General features: G+C 36.6%; 1 protein-coding gene across 8 annotated transcripts in view; it reads left to right on the top strand.

The window, feature by feature from the left end:
• Window positions 1–20839, top strand: part of CEP120 (centrosomal protein 120) — a 157521-nt gene that overhangs the window by 88030 nt on the left and 48652 nt on the right. For all 8 annotated transcript variants that reach the window (XM_064483571.1, XM_064483538.1, XM_031448907.2 and 5 more), the window contains one exon: window positions 11275–11423. In XM_064483571.1, the coding sequence (XP_064339641.1) occupies window positions 11275–11423 (149 nt within the window). The remainder of the gene's footprint in view (window positions 1–11274; window positions 11424–20839) is intronic.

Raw genomic sequence — 20839 nt, 5'->3', positions numbered from 1 at the left:
ATCCTCTCTGGCACTTATTGTTTGTAGACTTTTTAATGAGGGATGTTCTGATAGGTGTGAGCTGATACCACATTGTAGTTTTGATTTGCATTTCTCTGATACTTAGTGATATTGAGCATTTTTTCATGGCCTATTATCTTCATTGGTTTATTGCTTGTTTAGGTCTTCTGCCCATTTTTGGATTGGGTTTTTTTTTTGTTTGTTTTTGATATTAAGGTGTATGAGCTGTTAGTATTATTTGGAAATTAGTCCCTTATCTGTCTAATTGTTTGCAAATATTTTCTCCCATTCTGAAGGTTGTCTTTGTTTTGTTGATGGTATCCTTAGCCGTACAAGAGCTTTTTAGTTTAATTAGATCCCATTTGTTTATTTTTGCTTTTATTTCCATTATTCCAGGAGCTGGTTCTAAAAATACATTGCTGCAATTTATGTCAAAGAGTGTTGTGCCTATGCTTTCCTCTAGGAGTTTTATAGTATCTGGTATGGCATTTAAGTCTTTAATCCATTTTGAGTTTATTTTTGTAATGATGTTAGAGAATATTCTAATTTTAGGCTTTTACAATTAGCTGCCCAATTTTCCCAGCACCACTTACTGAAGAGGCTGTCTTTTCTCCATTGTATGTTCTTGCCTCCTTTGTTGTAGATTAAATTACTGTAAGTGTGTGGGTTTGCTTCTGGACTTTCTATCCTGTTCCATTGATCTGTGTGTCTGTTTTTGTGCCAATACCATACTGTTTGATTACTGTAGCTTTGTAGTATAGTCTGTAGCCAGGGAGTGTGATTCCCCCCGCTCCATTCTTCTTTTTCAAGATTGTTTTGGCTATTTAGCGTCTTTTGTGTTTCCATTCAAATTTAAACTTTTTTGTTCCAGCTCTGCGAAAAATGTCATTGGTAATTTGATAGGGACTGCATTGAATCTGTATATTGCCTTGGATAGTATGGCCGTTCTAACAGTATCGATTCTTCCAATCCAAGGACACAGTACATCTTTCCATATGTTTATGTCTTCAGTTTCTTTCATCAGTGTCTTACAGTTTTGGAGTATAGGTCTTTTGCCTGCTTGGGTATGTTTATTCCTAGGCATTTTATTCTTTTTGGTGTGACGGTAAATGGGATAGTTTCTTTAATTTCTTTTTCTGCTATTTTGTTGTTAGTGTATAGAAATTTCTGTATATTAATTTTGTATCCTGAAACTTAACCAAATTCATTGATGAGCTCTAGTAGTTTTCTCATATGCTATACTATGTATATAGTATCATATCTTCTGCAAACAGTGACAGTTTTACTTCTTTGTTTCCAATTTGGATTCGTTTTATTTCTTTTTCTTCTCTGATTTCTATGGTTAGGACTTCCAAAACTATGTTGAATAAAAGTGGCAGGAGTGGGCATTCTTGTCTTGTTTCTGATCTTAGAGGAAATGCTTTCAGTTTTCCCCCTTTAAGTATGATGTTAGCTGTGGGTTTATCATATATGTCTTTTATCACAGTGAGGTATATTCTGTCTGTGCCCACTTTCTGGAGAGCTTTTCTTGTAAATGAATGTTGAATTCTGTCAAAAATATTTCTGTATATATTGAGATGATCATATGATTTTTACTCTTCAGTTTATTATTGTGGTATATCACATTGATTGACTTGTGGATATTGAAAAGTCCTTGCATCCCTGAGAGAAATTTCACTTGATAGTGGTTTATGATCCTTTTAATGCATAGTTGGAGTTGATTTGCTAGTATTTTGTTGCAAAAATATACATCTATATTTTTAAGTGATATTGGAGTGTAATTTTCTTTTTTTGTGATATCTTTTTATGGTTTGGTACAAGGGTGATGATGGCCTCATAGGATGAGTTTGGAAGTGTTCCTTTCTCTGCAGTTTTTTGGAATCACTTCAGAAGGATAGGCATGAACGATTTTTAAAATGTTTGGTAGAATTCGCCTGTGAAGGCATCTGGTCTTGGACTTTTTATTTGTTGGGAATTTTAAAATTACTGATTCAATTTCAGTACTGGTAATTGGTCTGCTCATATTGTCTGTTTCTTCCTGGGTCCGTCTTGGCAAATTGTAACTTTCTAAGAAACTGTCCATTTCTTCTAGATTGTCCTTTTTGTTGGTGTATAGTTGCTCATAGTAGCCTCTTGTGATCCCTTGGATTTCTGTGGTATCAATTGGGACTTCATTTCTGAGTTTATTAATTTGGGCCCTCTCCTTTGTTTTCCTTATGAGTCTGACTAAAGATTTTTCAATTTTGTTTATCTTTTCAAAGAACCAGCTTTTAGTTTTGTTGATCTTTTCCATTTTTTTTTTAGTCTATTTCATTTATTTCTGCTCTAATCTTTGATTTCTTTTCTTCTACTAACTTTGGGTTTTGTTCTTTCTCCAGCTGCTTTAGGTGTAAGGTTAGTTTGTTTATTTGAGATGTTTCTTGTTTCCTGAGGTAGACTATCTCACCGTAAACTTGCCTCTTAGCACTGCTTTTGATGTGTCCCAGAGGTTTTGGATTGTTATGTTTTCATTTTCATTTTCCTGGAAGTATTTTTTCATTTCCCCTTTGATTACTTTAGTGATCCCTTAGTTGTTTAGAAGCATATTGTTTAACCTCCCTGTGTTTGCAATTTTTGCAGTTTTCTTCTTGTAGCTGATTTCCAAATTCATAGCGTTGTTGTCAGAAAAGATACTTGGTACGATTTCAGTTTTCTGAAATTTGCTGGTGCTAGCTTTGTGGGCCAGCATGTGGTCGACTCTGGAGAATGTTCCATGTGAACTTGAAAAGAATGTATATTCTCTTGCTTTTGGATAGAATGCTCTATAGATATCAGTTAAGTCCATCTGGCATAATATGTTATTTAAGACCTGTATTTCCTCACTGATTTTCTGTCTGGATGATCTGCCCATTGATGTAAGTGGGGTGTTAAGGTTCCCCCACTATTACTGTGTTACTGTTGATTTCTACTTGTATGTCTGTTAACGATTGCCTTATATACTGAGGTGCTCCTATGTTGGGAGCATATGTATTTACAATTGTTAAAGCCTTTTCTTGGGTTGATTCCTTGAGCATTATGTAATGTTTCTTTGTCTCTTGTAACAATTTTTACTTTAAAATCTATTTTGTCTGATACAAGTATTACTACTCCAGCTTTCTTTTGTTTCCATCTGCATGGAATATTTTTCCATCTCCTTTCAGCCTGCATGTATCTCTAGCTCTGAAGTGGGTCTCTTGTAGACAGCATATATATGTATCGTGTTTTCTTATCCATTCAGCCAGTCAGCATCTTTTGGTTGGAGCATTTAATCTATTTACATTTAAGGTAATTATCAATACATACGTTCTTATTGCCATTTTGATAAGCGTTTTGTGTTTGTTTTTGTAGGTCTTTTTTCTTTCTTTCTTTCTTCTCTCTTTTCTTGTGGTTTGATGACTAGAGAAGTTCCTTTCACATTTGTCATAAAGCTGGTTTGGTGGTGCTGAGTTCTTTCAGTCTTTGTTTATGTGACAGTTTTGATTTCCCCATCAAACCTGAATGAGAGCCTTGCTGGATAGTGTGTTCTTCGTTGTAAGTTTTTCCTTTTCATCACTTTAAATATATTGTGCCACTTGCTTCTGGCCTGAAGAGTTTCTGCTGAAAAATCAGCTGATAACCTTACGGGAGTTCCCCTGTGTGTTACTTGTTGTTTTTCTCTTGCTGATTTTAATATTCTGTCCTTATCCTTAATTTTTATTATTTTGATTATTATGTGCCTTGGTGTCTTCCTCTTTGGGTTGATCCTGTGTGGAATTCTTTGTGCTTCTTGTGCTCGGATGACTGTTTCCTTTCCCAAGGTAGGGAAGTTTTCAGCTCTTACCTCTTCATATATTTTCTCAGGTTCTTTCTCTCTCTCTTCTCTTTTTGGGACCCCTATAATGGGAATATTAGTGTGCTTCATGTTGTCCCAGAGTTCTGTTAAGTTATCCTCATTTCTTTTCATTCTTTTTAATTGTTTTGTTTTGTTTTGTTTTGTTTTGCAGTAGTATTTCCACTTATCTGTCTTCTAGCTCACCGATCTGTGCTTGTGCCTCATTTAGTCTATTCTTGGTTCCGTCTAGTCTGTTATTCATTTCAGTAATTGTATTCTTCAACTCTGGGCATCCTTTACATTTTCTAATTCTTTGCCATCATTACTCTAAAGTCTTTCTTGGGTAGATTGCCTATCTCCTCATCACTTATATCTCTTTCTACTATTTTATCTTGTGCCTTGGCCTGGAAGATACTCCTCTGCTGCCTCATACTTTCTAACTTTCTGTTTCTGTTTTTAGGTAGGTTAGTTATGTTTCTTGACCTTGGAGAACTGGCCCTCTGTGGGAGACCACCTATGTGTCCCAGCAGTACACTTCTCTCTTGTCACCCAAGGGCCAGGGTCTAGGCAGTCCCAGGGTAGGGTGTGGTCTGTGTTTGCAGATTTCCTTCCACAAGCTTTGGGATTGTTGTTTTCTTATTTCTGGTATCTGTCCCCTGGTGGATGCGGCTGGACTAGAGTCTTATGCAGATTTCCTGACAGGAGGAGTAGGTGCCTGCCCAGTGCTGAGTGGAGCTTTGTCCTGGCCCTCTGGTGAGCAGTGCCATGTCTTGGGGTGTGTCTAGAGGCAGTTGTGGGCTCAGGAAGTCTACTGATGATTGGGGCTGGGTTCCTACTCAGTACGTTGTTAGGCCTTGGCTTCCCAGCACTTAAGCCTACAGGCTGTTGAGTGGGGCTAGGTGCTGGTGCTAATAATCCATTCAAGATGTCAGCCTCCAGAAAGCTTTTGTAGGTGAACACTCCCCACCAGCTTTTATGTCCCCTGGGTGAGCCACAGAAGCCCCCTATCTCCCCAGGAGAACTTCTGAAACCAGCAGGTAGGTCTGGCCCTGGTTCTTATGAAGTCACTGCTATTGCCCTTGGACCTGGTACATTTGAGATTCTGTGTACGCTTCCCAAGAGACTGAAGTCTGTTTTGCCCATTCCCGTGGGGCTCCTGGAGGTAAGCCCTGCTGGCCATCAAAACCAGGTGTCCTACGGTCTCTTCCTCCCAATGCCAGAACATCAGGCTGGGGAGCTGACCTGGGGCCCAAAACTCACTCCTGTAGGAGGGCCTCTACAACTTGATAATTCTTCAGTTTGTGGGTTTCACACCTGGGGGATATGGAGCCTGGTTATATTGTGAGCATGCCCCTCCTGCTGTCCGGCTGCGGTCCTCTCTTTATGTTTTCAGTTGAAGAAGATCTTTTTTGCTAGGGTCCAGTCTTTTTTCTTAGATGGTTGTTTAGCAGTTGGTTGTTATTTTTTTGTAGTTGCAAGGACAGGCGATCTCGTGGTCCTACTACTCTTTCATTTTGCCTGGGAAAACCTCTCCTATATTTCTTTTAGGAGTTAATACAGGTTTATGTTTTACACTTAAGTCTATGATGCATTTTGAGTTTATTTTTGTGAAGGTTTTAAAGTCTGTGTCTAGATTCATTTTTTCACATGTGGATGTCCAGTTGTTCCAGTACAATTTGTTGAAAAGACTGTTTTTGCTCCATTGTATTGCCTTGACTCCTTTGTCAAAGATCAAGGTGGAGGGGATAGCTCAGTGGTGGAGTGTATGCTTAGCCTGCAGTAGGTCCTGGGTTCAATCCCAGGACCTCCATCAAAATAAAATAAATAAAACTAATTACCTCCCCCCACCAAAACCCCCCAAACCAAAAAACAAACACATATTTGTCAAAGATCAGTTGACTGTATATATGTGGGTCTATTTATAGGCTCTCTGTCTGTCTCATTGATCTTTGTGTGTATTTCACCAGGATTACACTGTTTTGATTACTGTAACTTTATAGTAAGTCTTGAGTTTGAGTAGTATCAGTACTCCCATCTTTGTTATTCTTAAGTATTGAGTTGGTTATTCTGAGTCTTTTGCTTCTTCATAAAAGCTTTAGAATCAATTTGTCCGTGTTACAAAATAAGTTATTGGGACTTTGATTGGGACTACTTGATTGCATAGATCAAGCCGGAAGTACTAGTATTTTGACAATATTGAGTTGTCCTATCCATGAGCATAGAATCTGTCTCCATTTATTTAGTTCTTTTATTTATCAGTTTTGTAGTTTATCTCATATAGATCTTGTACATATTTTGTTATATTTATTTCTAAATATCTATGTTGGGTGCTGATGTAAATGGTATTTTTAATTTCAAATTTCACTTGATCATTACTGGTTTATAGGAAGGTAATTGGCTTTTGTATATTAATCTTGTCTCCTGCAGCCTTACTATAATTGCTTATTATTAGTTCCAGGAATAGGGTTTTTTTAATTTGATTTTTTTTGTTTTTGTTCTTGTTTTTTTGATCTTTCCACAGATGGATAGGCTAGTTACCTGGAAACAAAGACAGTTTTATGTCTTTCTTCCCAATCTGCAAGCTTTTGTTTCCTTTGCTTGTGTTACTGCATTAGTTACTAGGATTTCCAGTATGGTATTGAACAGCAGTGGTGAAGGAGGACATCCTTGCCTTATTCCTGATCTTAGTTTAGGGAAAGCTACTAGCCATTAAGTATGATGTCAGCTGTAGATTTTTTGTAAATGTTGTTTTTCAAGCTGAGGAAGTTACTCTCTATTTCTAGTTTACTGAGAATGTTTTATCATGAATGAGTGTTGGAGCTTATCAGATGCTTTTCTCAGCATGTATTGATACGACCATGTGGTTTTTCTTCTTTAGCCTATTGAGATGATAGATTACATTAATGGCTTTTTGAATGTTATGTATCTTCTGTACCTTGGATAAACCCCATCTAGTTGTAGTTTGTAGTTCTTTTTATACATTGTGTTGGATTTGATTAGCTAATACTTTGTAGAAGATTTTTGCATTTATGACTATGAGAGATAGTGGTCTTTGTTGTTTTCTCTTCTTGTAATGTCTTTGTCTGGATTTGATATTAGGATAATGCTGGCCTCATATAGTGAGTTACGACGTAGTCCCTTTAGTATTGTCTTGTGAAAAAAATTGTAGAGGATTTCTTCGTGTGTGAATTTTGGCAGATTGTGTTTTTAAAAGGAATTGGACCATTTCCAATCTAGGTTATCAAATTTGTGGGCATAGAGTTGTTTATACTGTCCCTTTATTAAACTTTTAATGTCCGTGGCATCTGTAGTTATGTCCCCTTTTTCATTTCTAATAATAGTAATTTGTGTTTTCTTTTTTTCCTTAGGCTGGCTAGATGCTTATTGATTTTATTGATTTTTTTTTCCCAAAGAACTGGCTTTTGATTTTGTTTTTTTCTCCATTGATTTTTCTGTTTTCAATTTCTATGATTTCTTCTGTAGTTTTTAGTATGTCTCTTCTGCTTATGTTAAATTAAATTTGCTCCTGTTTTTCTATTTTCCTAAGATGGAAGCACAGATTATGGATTTTTTTTTTGCCTTTTAGTGTGCCTTGTAATTTTTTGTTGATGATAGACATAATATATTGGATAAAGGAAAATAGGCTTTGAGTAATGTAGTGGTAAGGTGTTGGGGGAAGGGAAGCATTGTTTTTTTTACATTTTGTAAAATATTTTGAGTTACAGTCATTTTATGATGTTGTATCAAATTCCAGTGTAGAGCAAACTTTTCAGTTATACATGAACATATATATATTCATTGTCACATTTTTTTTTTCACTGTGAGTTACCATAAGATCTTGTATATATTTCCCTGTGCTATACAGTATAATCTTGTTTATCTATTCTACATTTTGAAATCCCAGTCTGTCCCTTCCTACCCCCCCGCCCCCTTGGTAACCACAAGTTTGTATTCTATGTTTATGAGTCTATTTCTGATTTGTATTTATGTTTTGGTTTTTTTTTAGATTCCACATATGAGTGATCTCATATGGTATTTTTCTTTCTCTTTCTGGCTTACTTCACTTAGAATGACATTCTCCAGGAATATTCATGTTGCTGCAAATGGCGTTATGTTGCCAATTTTTATGGCTGAATAGTATTCCACTGTGTAAATATACCACGTCTTCTTTATCCAGTCATCTGTTGATGGACATTTAGGCTGCTTCCATGTCTTGGCTATTGTAAATAGTGCTGCTATGAACATTGGGGTGCAGGTGTCATTTTGAAGTAGGGTTCCTTCTGGATATATGCCCAGGAGCGGGATTCCTAGGTCATAAGTCTATTCCTAGTCTTTTGAGGAATCTCCATACTGTTTCCACAGTGGCTGCACCAAACTGCATTCTCACCAGCAGTGTAGGAGGGTTCCGGGAAGGGAAGCATTTTATAGTCCTGTGATTAGGTTTCAGTCTTTCGGTCAGCCTTTGTCCCCTGTACTGTACCTGTTGCTGTCCCCATGTTTGCATACATATACACATATACATGCATACACAGATATATATATATACACGCACACATAAGTATCTGTACATATATGCTTTTATGTCTCTTTTATCCATGCATATACTAAACAACATTCATTCACAGTGACACCTTCAATCCTTTTAATCCTACACCATAAGATTTATCCTAGAACCCCTTTCTGATAATGAGAAACCTGTCATAGTTACTATTTTGATGTCTGAACTCTACTGACCTTAATATTTAATGGCTACCTTTATTAAAGTACTGAATTATCAGGCACTATGCTAAGTGCTTTACTTTTGTTATCTAATTTGATTGTAACAACCCTGTAAAAGCTTTGCAGAAGGAAAAATGGATGCTAAAGGAGATTATATAATCTCCCTGTACAACTACTGAATGACAGAACTGGGATTAGAATTTTGGTCTGTGACTCTTGTCTGTGCTCTTAACCATTATGCTATTTTTAGGCAATGCTGCAGTAAGCATTTTCTTCAGGGTTAACTCCTGAAGGAGTCATGGACTGCTGCTTTATACAGTATGCATATATAAAATTTTGATAAGCCCTGATATATTACCTTCCAAAAAGTTGTATGAGTCTGAACCTACCAACTTGGAGAGTGCTGACTTACTGGCCTACTCCCTATTACAGAATATTGTCTATTATTTTAGCTTTAGTTATTTAGTGTTTTTTTTTCCTTAATCAATTTGAGAAACCCTATCCCTTTCCAGCTTCTTCATATGGAAGCCTATTTAGTTGTATCTGTTCTCTTCTCAAAATTGTTTTATGGTTTTCTCTTAATCTTTGAAAACTATCCAAATGTTTCAACACATTCAAGAAGACTATTTATGATACAGCCTCTACTTATCACTCTATCCCCTATGCTCTTTCTGCACTTGATCCTCAGTCTGGTCTAGCACGCCTCACCTACTTCAGTTCTCTAACCACATGCTTTCTCTTGGTTCTGAGTCTTTGTATATATTGTTCCTTCTGCCTGGACACTTTTTCATTCTCTATTCAGTCACCTTTCTTTTTAGCCAAATTTTGCTTATTTTTACTCATTTATTTTTAATTGAAGTACAGTCAGTTACAATGTGTCAATTTCTGGTATACAGCACAATGTCCCAGTCATGCATATACATACATATACTCATTTTCATATTCTTTCTCATTAAAGGCTATTACAAGATATTGAACATATTTCCCTGTGCTATACAGAGGAAACTTTTTTTTTAAATCTAATTTTATATACAGTGGCTAACATTAGTAAATCTCAAATTCCCAAATTTATCCCTTCTCACCCTCTTTCCGTGGTAACCATAGATTGTTTACTATGTCTAGGAGTCTGTTTCTGTTTTGTACGTGAGTTCATTAGTATCCTCTTTCTTTTTTTTTTTTTTTTTTTATTCCACATATAAGTGATATCATATGGTATGTTTCTTTCTCTTTCTGGCTTACTTCACTTAGAATGACAATCTCTAGGACCATCCATGTTGCTGCAAATGTCATTATTTTACTCTCTTTTATTGCTGAGTAGTATTCCATTGTATAAATATACCACACCTTCTTTATCCAGTTATCTGTCAGTGGACTTTTAGGTTGCTTCCATGTCTTGGCTATTGTGTATAGTGCTACTATGAACATTGGGTGCATGTATCTTTTTAAATTAGAGTTCCCTCCAGATATATACCCAGAAGTGGGATTGCTGGATCATATGGTAAGTCTATTTTTAGTTTTTTGAGTAATTTCCATACTATTTTCCATAATGGCTGTACCAAACTACATTCCCATCAACAGTGTAGGAGGGCTTCCTTTTCTCCACACCCTCTCCAGCATTTATTGTTCATAGACTTTTAAATGATGGCTATTCTGACTGGTATGAGGTGATAAATCATTGTAGTTTTGATTTGCATTTCTCTGATGATTAGTGATATTGGGCATTTTTTCATGTCTGTTGTCTTCATTGGAGAGTTGCTTGTTTAGGTGTTCTGCCCATTTTTGAATTGGGTTTTTTTTTTTTCCTTCTTAAGTTGTATGAGCTGTTTATATATTCTGGAAATTAAGCCCTTGTCAGTCTCACCTTTTGCAAATATTTTCTCCCATTCCATAGGTTTGTTTTACTTATGGTTTCCCTTGCTGTGCAGAAGCTTGTAAGTTTAATTAGGTCCTATTTGTTTATTCTTGCTTTTATTTCTATTGCCTGGGTAGATTGCCCTATGAGAACATTGCCAAGGTTTATGTCAGAGAATGTTTTGCCTATGTTTTCTTCTAGGAGGTTTATCGTATCTTGTCTTATATTGAAGTCTTTAAGCCATTTTGGCTTTATTTTTGTGTATGATGTCAGGGAGTGTTCCAACTTCATTGATTTACATGTAGCTGCCCAGGTTTCCCAACACCACTTGCCGAAGAGACTATCTTTTCTCTGTTGTGTATTCTTGACAAGATTAATTGACTATAGGTGTGTGGTTTATTTCTGGGCTCTGTTCTGTTCCATTGAGTCACATGTCTGTTTTTATGCCAGTACCTGCTGTTTTGATTACTGTGACTCTGTAATATTGTTTGAAGTCTGGGAGGGTTATTCCTCCCACTTCGTTCTTTTTCTTCAGTATTGCTTTGGCAATTCTGGGTCAATTTTGCTTATTTTAGTTCACAGTTTAGATTCACTTCCTTTGGGAAACCTGTGATGCCTTTTCTATGTGGTTTATTAAATTGAAGTTTTACAAGTGTCTTATTTCAAAATATGACTTTTATGTGCAGAAAAAAATGGTGGTTAAATAAGGTTTCTTTGGAGAATATATTAAAAATCAAAGGAAACCTTACTGGACATCAACTGTATCTATGAAAACTGCCAAGTAAATGAAAAAGCAAAAGAAAACCAGCTTTCAAAATCTTATAATTGTTTATGGAAAACTACAATGTAGTTTAATTGTGTTTTTTCCATAAAGTACCTGCCAGCCTGTCTGGACTTGACCCAAAGGACATTGTGGCAGTGCTGAATGAGGAGGGAGGCTACCATCAGATCGGACCAGCAGAGTATTGTACTGACTTCTTCATTTTGTCAGTGACCATAGCATTCGCCACCCAGTTGGAGCAGGTTAGTCTTTCCCTCAGATTGGTGATTCATAAAGAACTTTTGAAAACATTTATTTTATTATTATTCTTTAATAGTTTTAAAAATTTTATTGAACTATAGTTGATTTGCAATGTTGTTTTAGATTTTAGTTGTTAGTTTTAGATGTGCAAAGTGATTCAGTTATACATACGCATATATATGTATTCTTTTTCACATTCTTTTCCATTATACGTTATTATAAGATACTGAATGTAGTTTCCTGTACTATACAGTAGGTCCTTGTTGTTTATCTGTTTTTTTAATAGTAATTGTATACGGTAATCCCAAACTCCTTATTTATTCCTCCTCACACCTTTCTGCTTTGGTGAACATAGTTAACTGTTTTCTGTGTCTGTGAGTCTATTTCCAGCTTGTAAATAAGTTCATTTGTGTCTTATTTATTTTTTTGGCTCCACATATAAGTGATATCATTTGATATGTCTTTTTATGTCACTTCGTATAATCATCTCTAGGTCCATCCATGTTGATGCAAGTGGCATTATTTCATTCTTTTTTATGGCCAAGTAGTATTCCATTGTGTGTGTGTGCGAACACGCACACACCACATCTTCTTTATTCAGTCATCTGTCGACAGACATTTATGTTGTTTCCATGTCTTGGCTGTTGTATGTAGTGCTGGTATGAACACTGCATGTATCTTTTCGAGTTGCAGTTTTCTCTGGATAAATGCCCAGGAGTGGGATTGCTGAATCATATGATAACTTTATTTTTAGTTTTTTAAGGAACCTCCGTACTGTCCTCCATAGTGGCTGCACCGTTTTACATTCCCACCAACAGTGTGGGAGGCTCCCTTTTTCTCCACATCCTTTCCAGCATTTATTAGTTATAGACTTTGTAGTGATGGCCATTCTGATTGGTGTGAAGTGATACCTTGTAGTTTTGATTTACATTTCTCTAATAATTAGTGATATTGAGCACCTTTTCATGTGCCTGTTGGCATCTCAGTGTCTTCTTTGGAGAAATATCCATTTAGGCCTTCTGCCCATTTTTTGAATGGAGTTTTTGTTGTTGTTGGTTGTAGTTGTTGATACTAAGCTGTATGAGCTGTTTGTATATTTTGGAAATAAGCTCACGTCAGTCTCATCATTTGCAGATACTTTTTTCCATTCCGTAGGTTGTCTTAATTATTTTTATGGTTTCCTTTTCTGTGCACAAACTTTTAAGTTTAATTAGGTCCCCTTTGTTTATTTTTGCTTTTATTTCCATTACTCTAGGAACTGGTTTGAAAAAAATATTGCTGTGATTTATGTCAGAGAGTGTTCTGCCTATGTTTTCCTCTGGGAGTTTTAGAGTATCTAGTCTTAGATTTAGGCCTTTAATCCATTTTGAGTTTATTTTTGTATATGATGTTAGAGAATGTTCTAATTTCATTCTTTTTACATGTAGCTGTCCAGTTTTCCCAGCACCACTTATTGAAGGGACTGTCTCTTTTCTCCATTGTATATTCTTGCCTCCTTTGTCATAGATTAACTGACCATAACTGTGTGGGATTTCTGGGCTCTCTATCCTGTTCCGTTGATCTACGTGTCTGTTTTGGTTCTAGTGCTATAGAAAACATTTTACTTTTAAAATCTGTTTTTTCATTATTAAAAAGACTTGCAAGTGAACTTAAAAAATATGAAGAAAACATTTTTCTAAATTATCGGAAAGCAGTTTTGCTTTAGGAAAAGAATAAGTTGGGATGATTTTGATAGTAGGAGGAGAAATTAAATCTCTCAGAACTTAGAAGAAAGACTATAGGTAAACAGTTTGGCATTGTACTGTGTGACATTATAAGGGCTGGTATGAAAGGATTTTTTTCCAAGTATTAAATAATTTACTTTCCGGAAAAATATACTATGCTGGGAACATTGTCTCAGTCGTTCAGGTCTCAATAGCTTTCAGGTCTGGGATTGGATTTTTTCTTATTTACAAACTAACAAATTAGCCTGATACTGTTTTTCTTGGATGCTGGCAGAAGACAGAAGATTCTTGGGTCAGAGACAAAGGAGTGTATCACTCAGCACAGCAAGCAACAGAAATAGCATATTTCTTTTAGTGCCTCTTACTCCAGGTTCTGTGGCGGTGATATAGGGGGCCTAGTTGGTTGCTCCACACTCACTGGGTGTGCGTCACAGCTGAGGAATATACCACTTTTATTGTAAGCAGTCCTGGTCTTTGGGAAGACACATTACCTTATTTCTCAGGGTTTCAAGCTGCATAAACAACCCTGGGAGGTGGCCTGGGTAAGAGTGGTCAGTTTTAGTGTGCTCAGCAGAAATATGCAGGGATGCTCGGGGCCTATGGCCGATTGCCTCTTTCCAGCAATGGCTCAGTACAAAAGTAGCTGCTGATTCATTGTCCTTTTCAGGATCACATCGAGTTTTTCTGACAGTATGTTGATCTATAGCACCTGACAAATTAGTGTTTTTAAAAAAAAGAGAATATGGCTTATGACTATAAAATTTTTATCCAACTATTCACATTCTTAGAGGTATAAATTTGCCAGATAATCCATATTTGTAAGTGAAATATGAGTTAGTGACCACACTAAATCTTAGATTTATCAGGTAAAGACTTTTCTGAGGAAATATGTTTAACTTTGTCACACTGAATTTCATGCCCACTACAAAAAGTACTTTTTATATGTGTATTCTTTGAGCTTTTAGTCTTTCTCCCTCAGTGTGATACTCTGATTTCCTCATTGACATTTTGTATGTCCTTTTGTGTTTCTCCATCCATTTCCTTATTTTTCTTCTTCTCTTCATAAAGCTCTACTTGTGGATTGCCCCAGATTTTAGTAATGCACACTGGTTGGGGGGAAAGCTAGATTGACCACATCAGAACACACATTAGATGATGAGTCTACTGTATTTTTACTATGCTAGTAAATACGTGCAAAGTCTTTAAAACTGCTGTTTTATTTTTAAAAATATTTCTTCAACTCCCCCAGAAGGTATGACTGTTAATATTTATCAATCACTTATGCTATGTTTTGTGAAAGAGACATTTTGCTAATGTTGCATTGAGTCCTACCACAACTTTAGGGGATGATTATTTTCATTTTCAGGATGAGGAAACCAAGTCTTCAGAAGGTTTTATAACTAATGGCCTAGTTATTTCTGGCCACATGGTCACTTTCCGCATTCTATTGTTTCCATAGTTTGCTCTCTTGTCTCTGAAGGGGTTTTAGAGTAAGATGAATTTGAGTTGTAATCTCATTCTTACTACTTACTAGTTTCTTTACCTCAGGCAACTTACTTAACCTTTCTTAGGCTTGAATTTTCTTGGTTGTATGATGGTGATACTACCAGCTCTGCAGGTGTGCATGAAGGATGAGACAGCACTAACGTGTTTAGCATATAGTTTGTATGTGTGAAGCTATATTTATATGGTGAAAGCTTGTTGTGGGTAATTCACCTATCAAATCCACGAGTAAAATGCAGTTCTTGGTAATACAAAGTAACTTACTAGGACAAATCATTCAGTTTAGTTAAAAAAAAAAAAAACACAGATTGATGTTTTGTAAGCTATTTGCTATCTCTAATGAAAATGCAGCTAAATAGGTTCCTCAAAAGACTAAACAGAATTACCATAGAACCCAGCAATTTCACTCCGGGTGTATATCAGAAGAATTGAAAACAAGGTATTCAAATAAAAACTTGTACACTAATTGTCATAGCGGTTCTATTCATAGTATCACAGAAATAACCCAGATGTCCATCTGTGGATGAATAGATGAACATCATGTATATACATACAGTGGAATACTATTCAACCATAAAAGAAATGAAGTACTGATACATGCTACAACAAGTACGAATGGTGAAAACATGCTGAGTGCTGTAAGCCAGACACAAAAGCCACATATCGTATGATTCCATTTGTATGAAATATCCAAAATAGGCAAATCCATAGAGACAAAGAGCAGATTTGTAGTTTCCAGGGGTAGGAGAAGTTGCTGGGAAAGCAGAATGGGAGTGACTGCCTTATGGTTCTGGTGTTTCTGTTTGGGCTGATGAAAAAGTTTTGAAACTAGAGGCTGGTGATGGTTGTATAGCATTGTGAATATACTTAACATTACTGAAGTGTACAATTTTTTAAACACCTTTATTGTGGTATGGTTCCTGTACAGTAAACTACACATATTTCAGATGTACAATTTGATGAATGTTGATAGATGTATATACCCATGAAACCACCACAATCAAGATAGCTAACATTTCCATCACTCCCCAAGAGGTGCAAATTTCAAATTCCCAGTTTAGCCCTTCCCACCCCCTTTACCCCCCTGGTAACCATAAGTTTGCTCTCTATGTCTTTGTCTCTTTCTGTTTTGTGTATAAGTTGATTTGTGTCCTTTTTTAAGATTCCATGTATAAGTAATATAATATGGCATTTTTCTTTCTCTTTCTGACTTAACTTCACTTAGAATGACAGTCTCTAGGTCCATCCATGTTGCTGCAAATGGCATTATTTTATTCTTTTTTATGGCTGAGTAGTATTCCACTGTGTGTGTGTGCGTGTGTGTGTATGCATACACACAGACATAAATATACACACATGTATACATACCACATCTTTATCCATCTGTCAGTGGGCATTTGGGTTGTTTCCATGTCTTGGCTGTTGTAAATAGTGCTGCTGTGAACATTGAGGTACATGTGTCTTTTCGAATTATATTTTCCTCAAGTAAAATGCAGATATATACCCAGTAGTGGGATTGCTGAATCGTATGGTAAGTCTATTTTTAGTTTTTGAGGAATCTCCATGCTGTACTCTATAGTGGCTGCACCAATTTACATTTCCATCAGCAGTTCTTTTTCTTCACACCCTTTCCAGCATTTACCCTTGGTAGACTTTTTTTTTTCCTTCAAATATTGAATCTTTATTTTCATAGAAAGGGTGACATAGCAATAGGAGGGTTAACCATGGTTGTATATCTTGCTGAATTTCCCAAGGCATACTATTATTTAATATGGAATAGTTACATGACTGTCCTATTTCCTCTTCTCTGTAGTGATTGCCTGCAGTGTATGTAGACAACCTAAATCCCCAGCTAATTCAAACCACTCTTTTTATCCACTTAAAAGTTAGTTCATCACTTCATAAAACCTATTTATCAAACCTCCCAATAAATAGACTGGTTTGAAGATCAGTTCTTGTCATGTTCTCTCCCTGCCATCTGTTTTAGGTATTAGAAGTTAAGAAATGCCTAAAAGCAATAGTCTGAAAGAGGCTAAGAGCAGAGAGCCTAAACTGTCAGAAAACAAAATAATATCCTTGGGCTACAAGGGCTTGTCTAACCAAGTGATAACAGGAATGATGATTAAAATCAATGGTGAATTTACAAATCTCGAAACTAAAATGCATGTTAGGCTTTGGTTACCATTGTTATAGAACAATTGATGGAAGTTTGTGAAGAGGCCATGCACATAGACTAGTTCAGTTTGGCCTATTTATGCTGAGCACCTAGTATGCTGCTACTGTCTGGAGAATGGGAGTAAGACCTGTTCTTTACCCTATCGGAGTTCTCAGTCTTGGAGGGAAGATATTGTTACCAACCAAACTTGGGTTTCCTTATTCATGCACAGTAAAGCCAATTTACTGTCACCGGATTGTGGTGAAGGAAAGTGCAGTGTTTATTGCAAGGCCAAGCAAGGAATATGGGCGGCTAATGCTCAAAAGGCCTGAACTCCCTGATGGCTTTCAGTGAAAGGCTTTTAAAGACAAGGTGAGGAATAGTATTGTGGGGTGCATGATCAGCTTGGACAGTCTTCTGATTGGTTGGTGGTGAGGTAATTGGGTATTAACATCATCAACCTTGTGGTTTCAACTGGTCTAGAGTCCATGTGTTGTGGTCAGCATGCAGTCAGCTTCTTCCACTTGGTGGGGGTTTCAGTATCTGCAAAAGAACTCAAGAAAATAGCGCAGGATATTAACTGTAGGCCTTGAGGAGGAACTAAAGGTCCTTGACTTTGTCTTTTTTTTTTTAGATTCCACATGTAAGTGATATCATATGGTATTTGTATTTCTCTTTTTGGGTTACTTCACTTAGAATGACATTCTCCAAGTCCATCCATGCATGTTGCTGCAAATAGCATTATTTTATTATTTTTTTGTATGGCTGAGTAGTATTCCATTATATAAATACACTACAATCTTTATCCACCCATCCATTGTTGGACATGTAGGTTGTTTCCATGTCTCGGCTATTGTAAATAGTGCTGCTGTGAACATTGGGGTGCATGCATCTTTTTGAATTAGAGTTCCCTCTGGATATATGCCCAGGATTGTGATTGCTGGATCATATGGTAAGTCTATTTTTAGTCTTCTTTCCATAATGGCTGCACCAAACTACATTTCCACCAGCAGTGTAGGAGGGTTCCCTTTTCTCCACACCCTGTCTAGCATTCATGGACTTGAACGATGGCTATTCTGACTGCTATGAGGTGATACCTCATTGTAGTTTTGATTTGCATTTCTCTGATAATTAGTGATATTGAGCATTTTTTCATGTACCTGTTGGCCATTCATATGGCTTCATTGGAGAATTTCTTATTTAGGTCTTCTGCCCATTTTTGGATTGAGTTGTTTGTTTTTTTGTTATTAAGTTGTATGAGCTGTTTATATATTCTGGAAATTAAGCCTTTGTCAGTTGCATCATTTGCAGATATTTTCTTCCATTCCTTAGGTTGTTTTGTTTTGCTAATGGTTTCCTTTGCTATGCAAAAGTTTTTAAGTTTAATTAGGTCCCAATTCTTTATTTTTGCTTTTATTTCTATTACCTGGGTAGACTGCCCTAGGAGATCATTGGTAAGATTTATGTCAGAATGTTTTGCATATGTTTTCTTTTAGGAGATTTATCTTGTCTTATTTTACATTTAATTCTTTAAGCCATTTTGAGTTTGTTTTTGTGTATGGAATGAGGGAGTGTTCCAACTTCATTGATTTACATGCTGCTGTCCAGTTTTCCCAACACTACCTGCTTAAAGGACTGTCTTTTCTCCATTGTATATTCTTGCATCCTTTGTTGAAGATTAATTGATTATAGGTCTGTTGGCTTATTTTTGGGCTCTCTTCTCTGTTCCATTGATTCATATGTCTGTTTTTGTGCCAGTTCCCTGCTGTTTTGATTACTGTAGCTCTGTAGTATTTTCTGAAGCCTAGGAGGGTTATTCCTCCAGCCTTGTTCTTTTTCTTCAATATTGCTTTGGCATTTCTGGGTCTTTTGTGGTTCCATATAAATTTTAGGATTGTTTGTCATTGGTTGTTTAGTAGCATATTGTTTAGCCTCCATATGTTTGCAGGTTTTTTTCTTTCCTTATAGTTGTTTCCCAACCTCACAGCATTGTGGTCAGAAAAGATGCTTGGTATAATTTCAGTTCTCTTAAATTTACTGAGACTTGCTTTGTGGGCCAACATGTGGTCGATTCTGGAAAATGTTTGTAAGAAGTGTACACACAAGAAGAAAGTGTATTCTGTTGCTTTCAAATGGAATGCTTTATAGATGTCAGTTAAGTCCATCTGGTCTAATGTGTAATTTAGGACCTGTGTTTCCTTATTGATTTTTCTGTCTGGATGACCTGTCCATGATATAAGTGGGGTGTTAAGGTCCCCCACTATTATTGTGTTACTGTTGATTTCTACTTTTATGTCTGTTAATGGCTTTATATATTGAGGTTCTCCTATATTGGGTGCATATATATTTACCATTGTTATATCTTCTTGGATCGATCCCTTGAGTATTATGTAATGTCCTTCTTTGTCTCTTCTAGCAATCTTAATTTTAAAATCTGTTTTGTCTGATATAAGTATTGATACTCCCACTTTCTTTTGGTTTCCATTTGCATGGAATATCTTTTTACATCCCCTTTCAGCCTGGATGTGTCTCTAGCTCTGAAGTGGGTTTCTTGTAGACAGCATATATGGATGTTTTTTCTGTGTCAGTTCAGCCATTCTATGTCTTTTGGTTGGAGCTTTTAATCCATTTTACATTTAAGGTAATGATCGATAATGTATGATCTTACTGACATTTTAAAAATTGCTTTGGGTTTGTTTTGGAAGTCTTTTTTTCCCCCCTCTTCTTTTTGTTCTCTTTTCTTGTGGTTTGATTACTAGAGAAGTTCCTTTAACATTTGTCATAAAGCTGGTTTGGTGGTGCTGAGTTCTTTTAGCTTTTGTTTATCTGTGATGCTTTTGATTTCTTTATCAAATCTGAATGAGAGCCTTACTGGATGGAGTATTCCTGGTTGTAAGTTTTTCCCTTTCATCATTTTAAATATATCGTGCCACTTGCTTCTGGCCTGAAGAGTTCCTGCTGAAAAATCAGTTGATAACCTAATGGGAGTTCCCCTGTGTGTTATTTGTTGCTTTTCTCTTGCTGATTTTAATATTCTGTCCTTATACTTAATTTTTGTCATTTTGATTACTATGTGCCTTGGTGTGTTCCTCTATGGGTTGATCCTGTGTGGAACTCTTTGTGCTTCTTGCGCTTGGGTGACTGTTTCCTTTTCCTAGCTAGGGAAGTTTTCAGCTGTTATCTCTTCAGATATTTTCTCAAGTTCTTTCTCTGTCCCTTCTCTTTCTGGGACTCCTGTAATGGGAATATTAGTGTGCTTCATTTTGTCCCAGAGTTCTCTTAAGCCATCCTAGTTTTTCATTTTTTTTTCTTTTTCTTTTCTTTTTTTTTTTTTTTTTTGTTCTGCAGTACTGATTTCCAGTAGTCTTCTAGCTCACTGATCCATTCTTCTGTCTCATTTAGTCTACTCTTCGTTCCTTCTAGTGTGTTATTCATTTCAGTAATTCTTCAACTCTGTTCGGGCATCCTGTATATTTTCTCATTCTTTTCTAAGAACCTGCCTTTGTGTATCTATACTTCTGAGTTCTCTGAACTCCTCATCACTTATATCTCTAGTATTTTATCTTGTGCCTTGGCCTGGAAGATACTCCTCTGCTGCCTCATATTTTCTAACTTTCTGTTTCTGTTTTTAGGTAGGTTAGTTACGTTTCTCGACCTTGGAGAAGTGGCCCTCTGTGGGAGACCACCTGTGTGTCCCAGCAGTACACTTCTCTCTTGTCACCCAAGGGCCACGGTCTAGGCAATCCCAGGGTAGGGTGTGGTCTGTGTTTGCAGATTCCTTCCACAAGCTTTGGGATTGTTGTTTTCTTATTTCTGGTTTTCTGCCCTCTGGTGCATGAGGCTGGGCTGGAGTCTTATTCAGGTTTCCTGGCAGGAGTAGGTTTCTGCCCAGTGCTGAGTAGAGCTTTGTCCTGGCCCTCTGGTGGGCAGTGCCATGTCTTGGGGTGTGTCTAGAGGTGACTGTGGGCTCAGGAAGTCTGCTGATGGGTGAGGCTGGGTTCCCACCTACTATGTTGTTTGGCCTGAGACTTCCCAG

Source organism: Camelus dromedarius, chromosome 3 (genome assembly GCF_036321535.1).
Source record: "Camelus dromedarius isolate mCamDro1 chromosome 3, mCamDro1.pat, whole genome shotgun sequence".
Classification (NCBI taxonomy): Eukaryota; Metazoa; Chordata; class Mammalia; order Artiodactyla; family Camelidae; genus Camelus; species Camelus dromedarius.
This window is presented reverse-complemented; position numbering and strand designations above follow the sequence as displayed.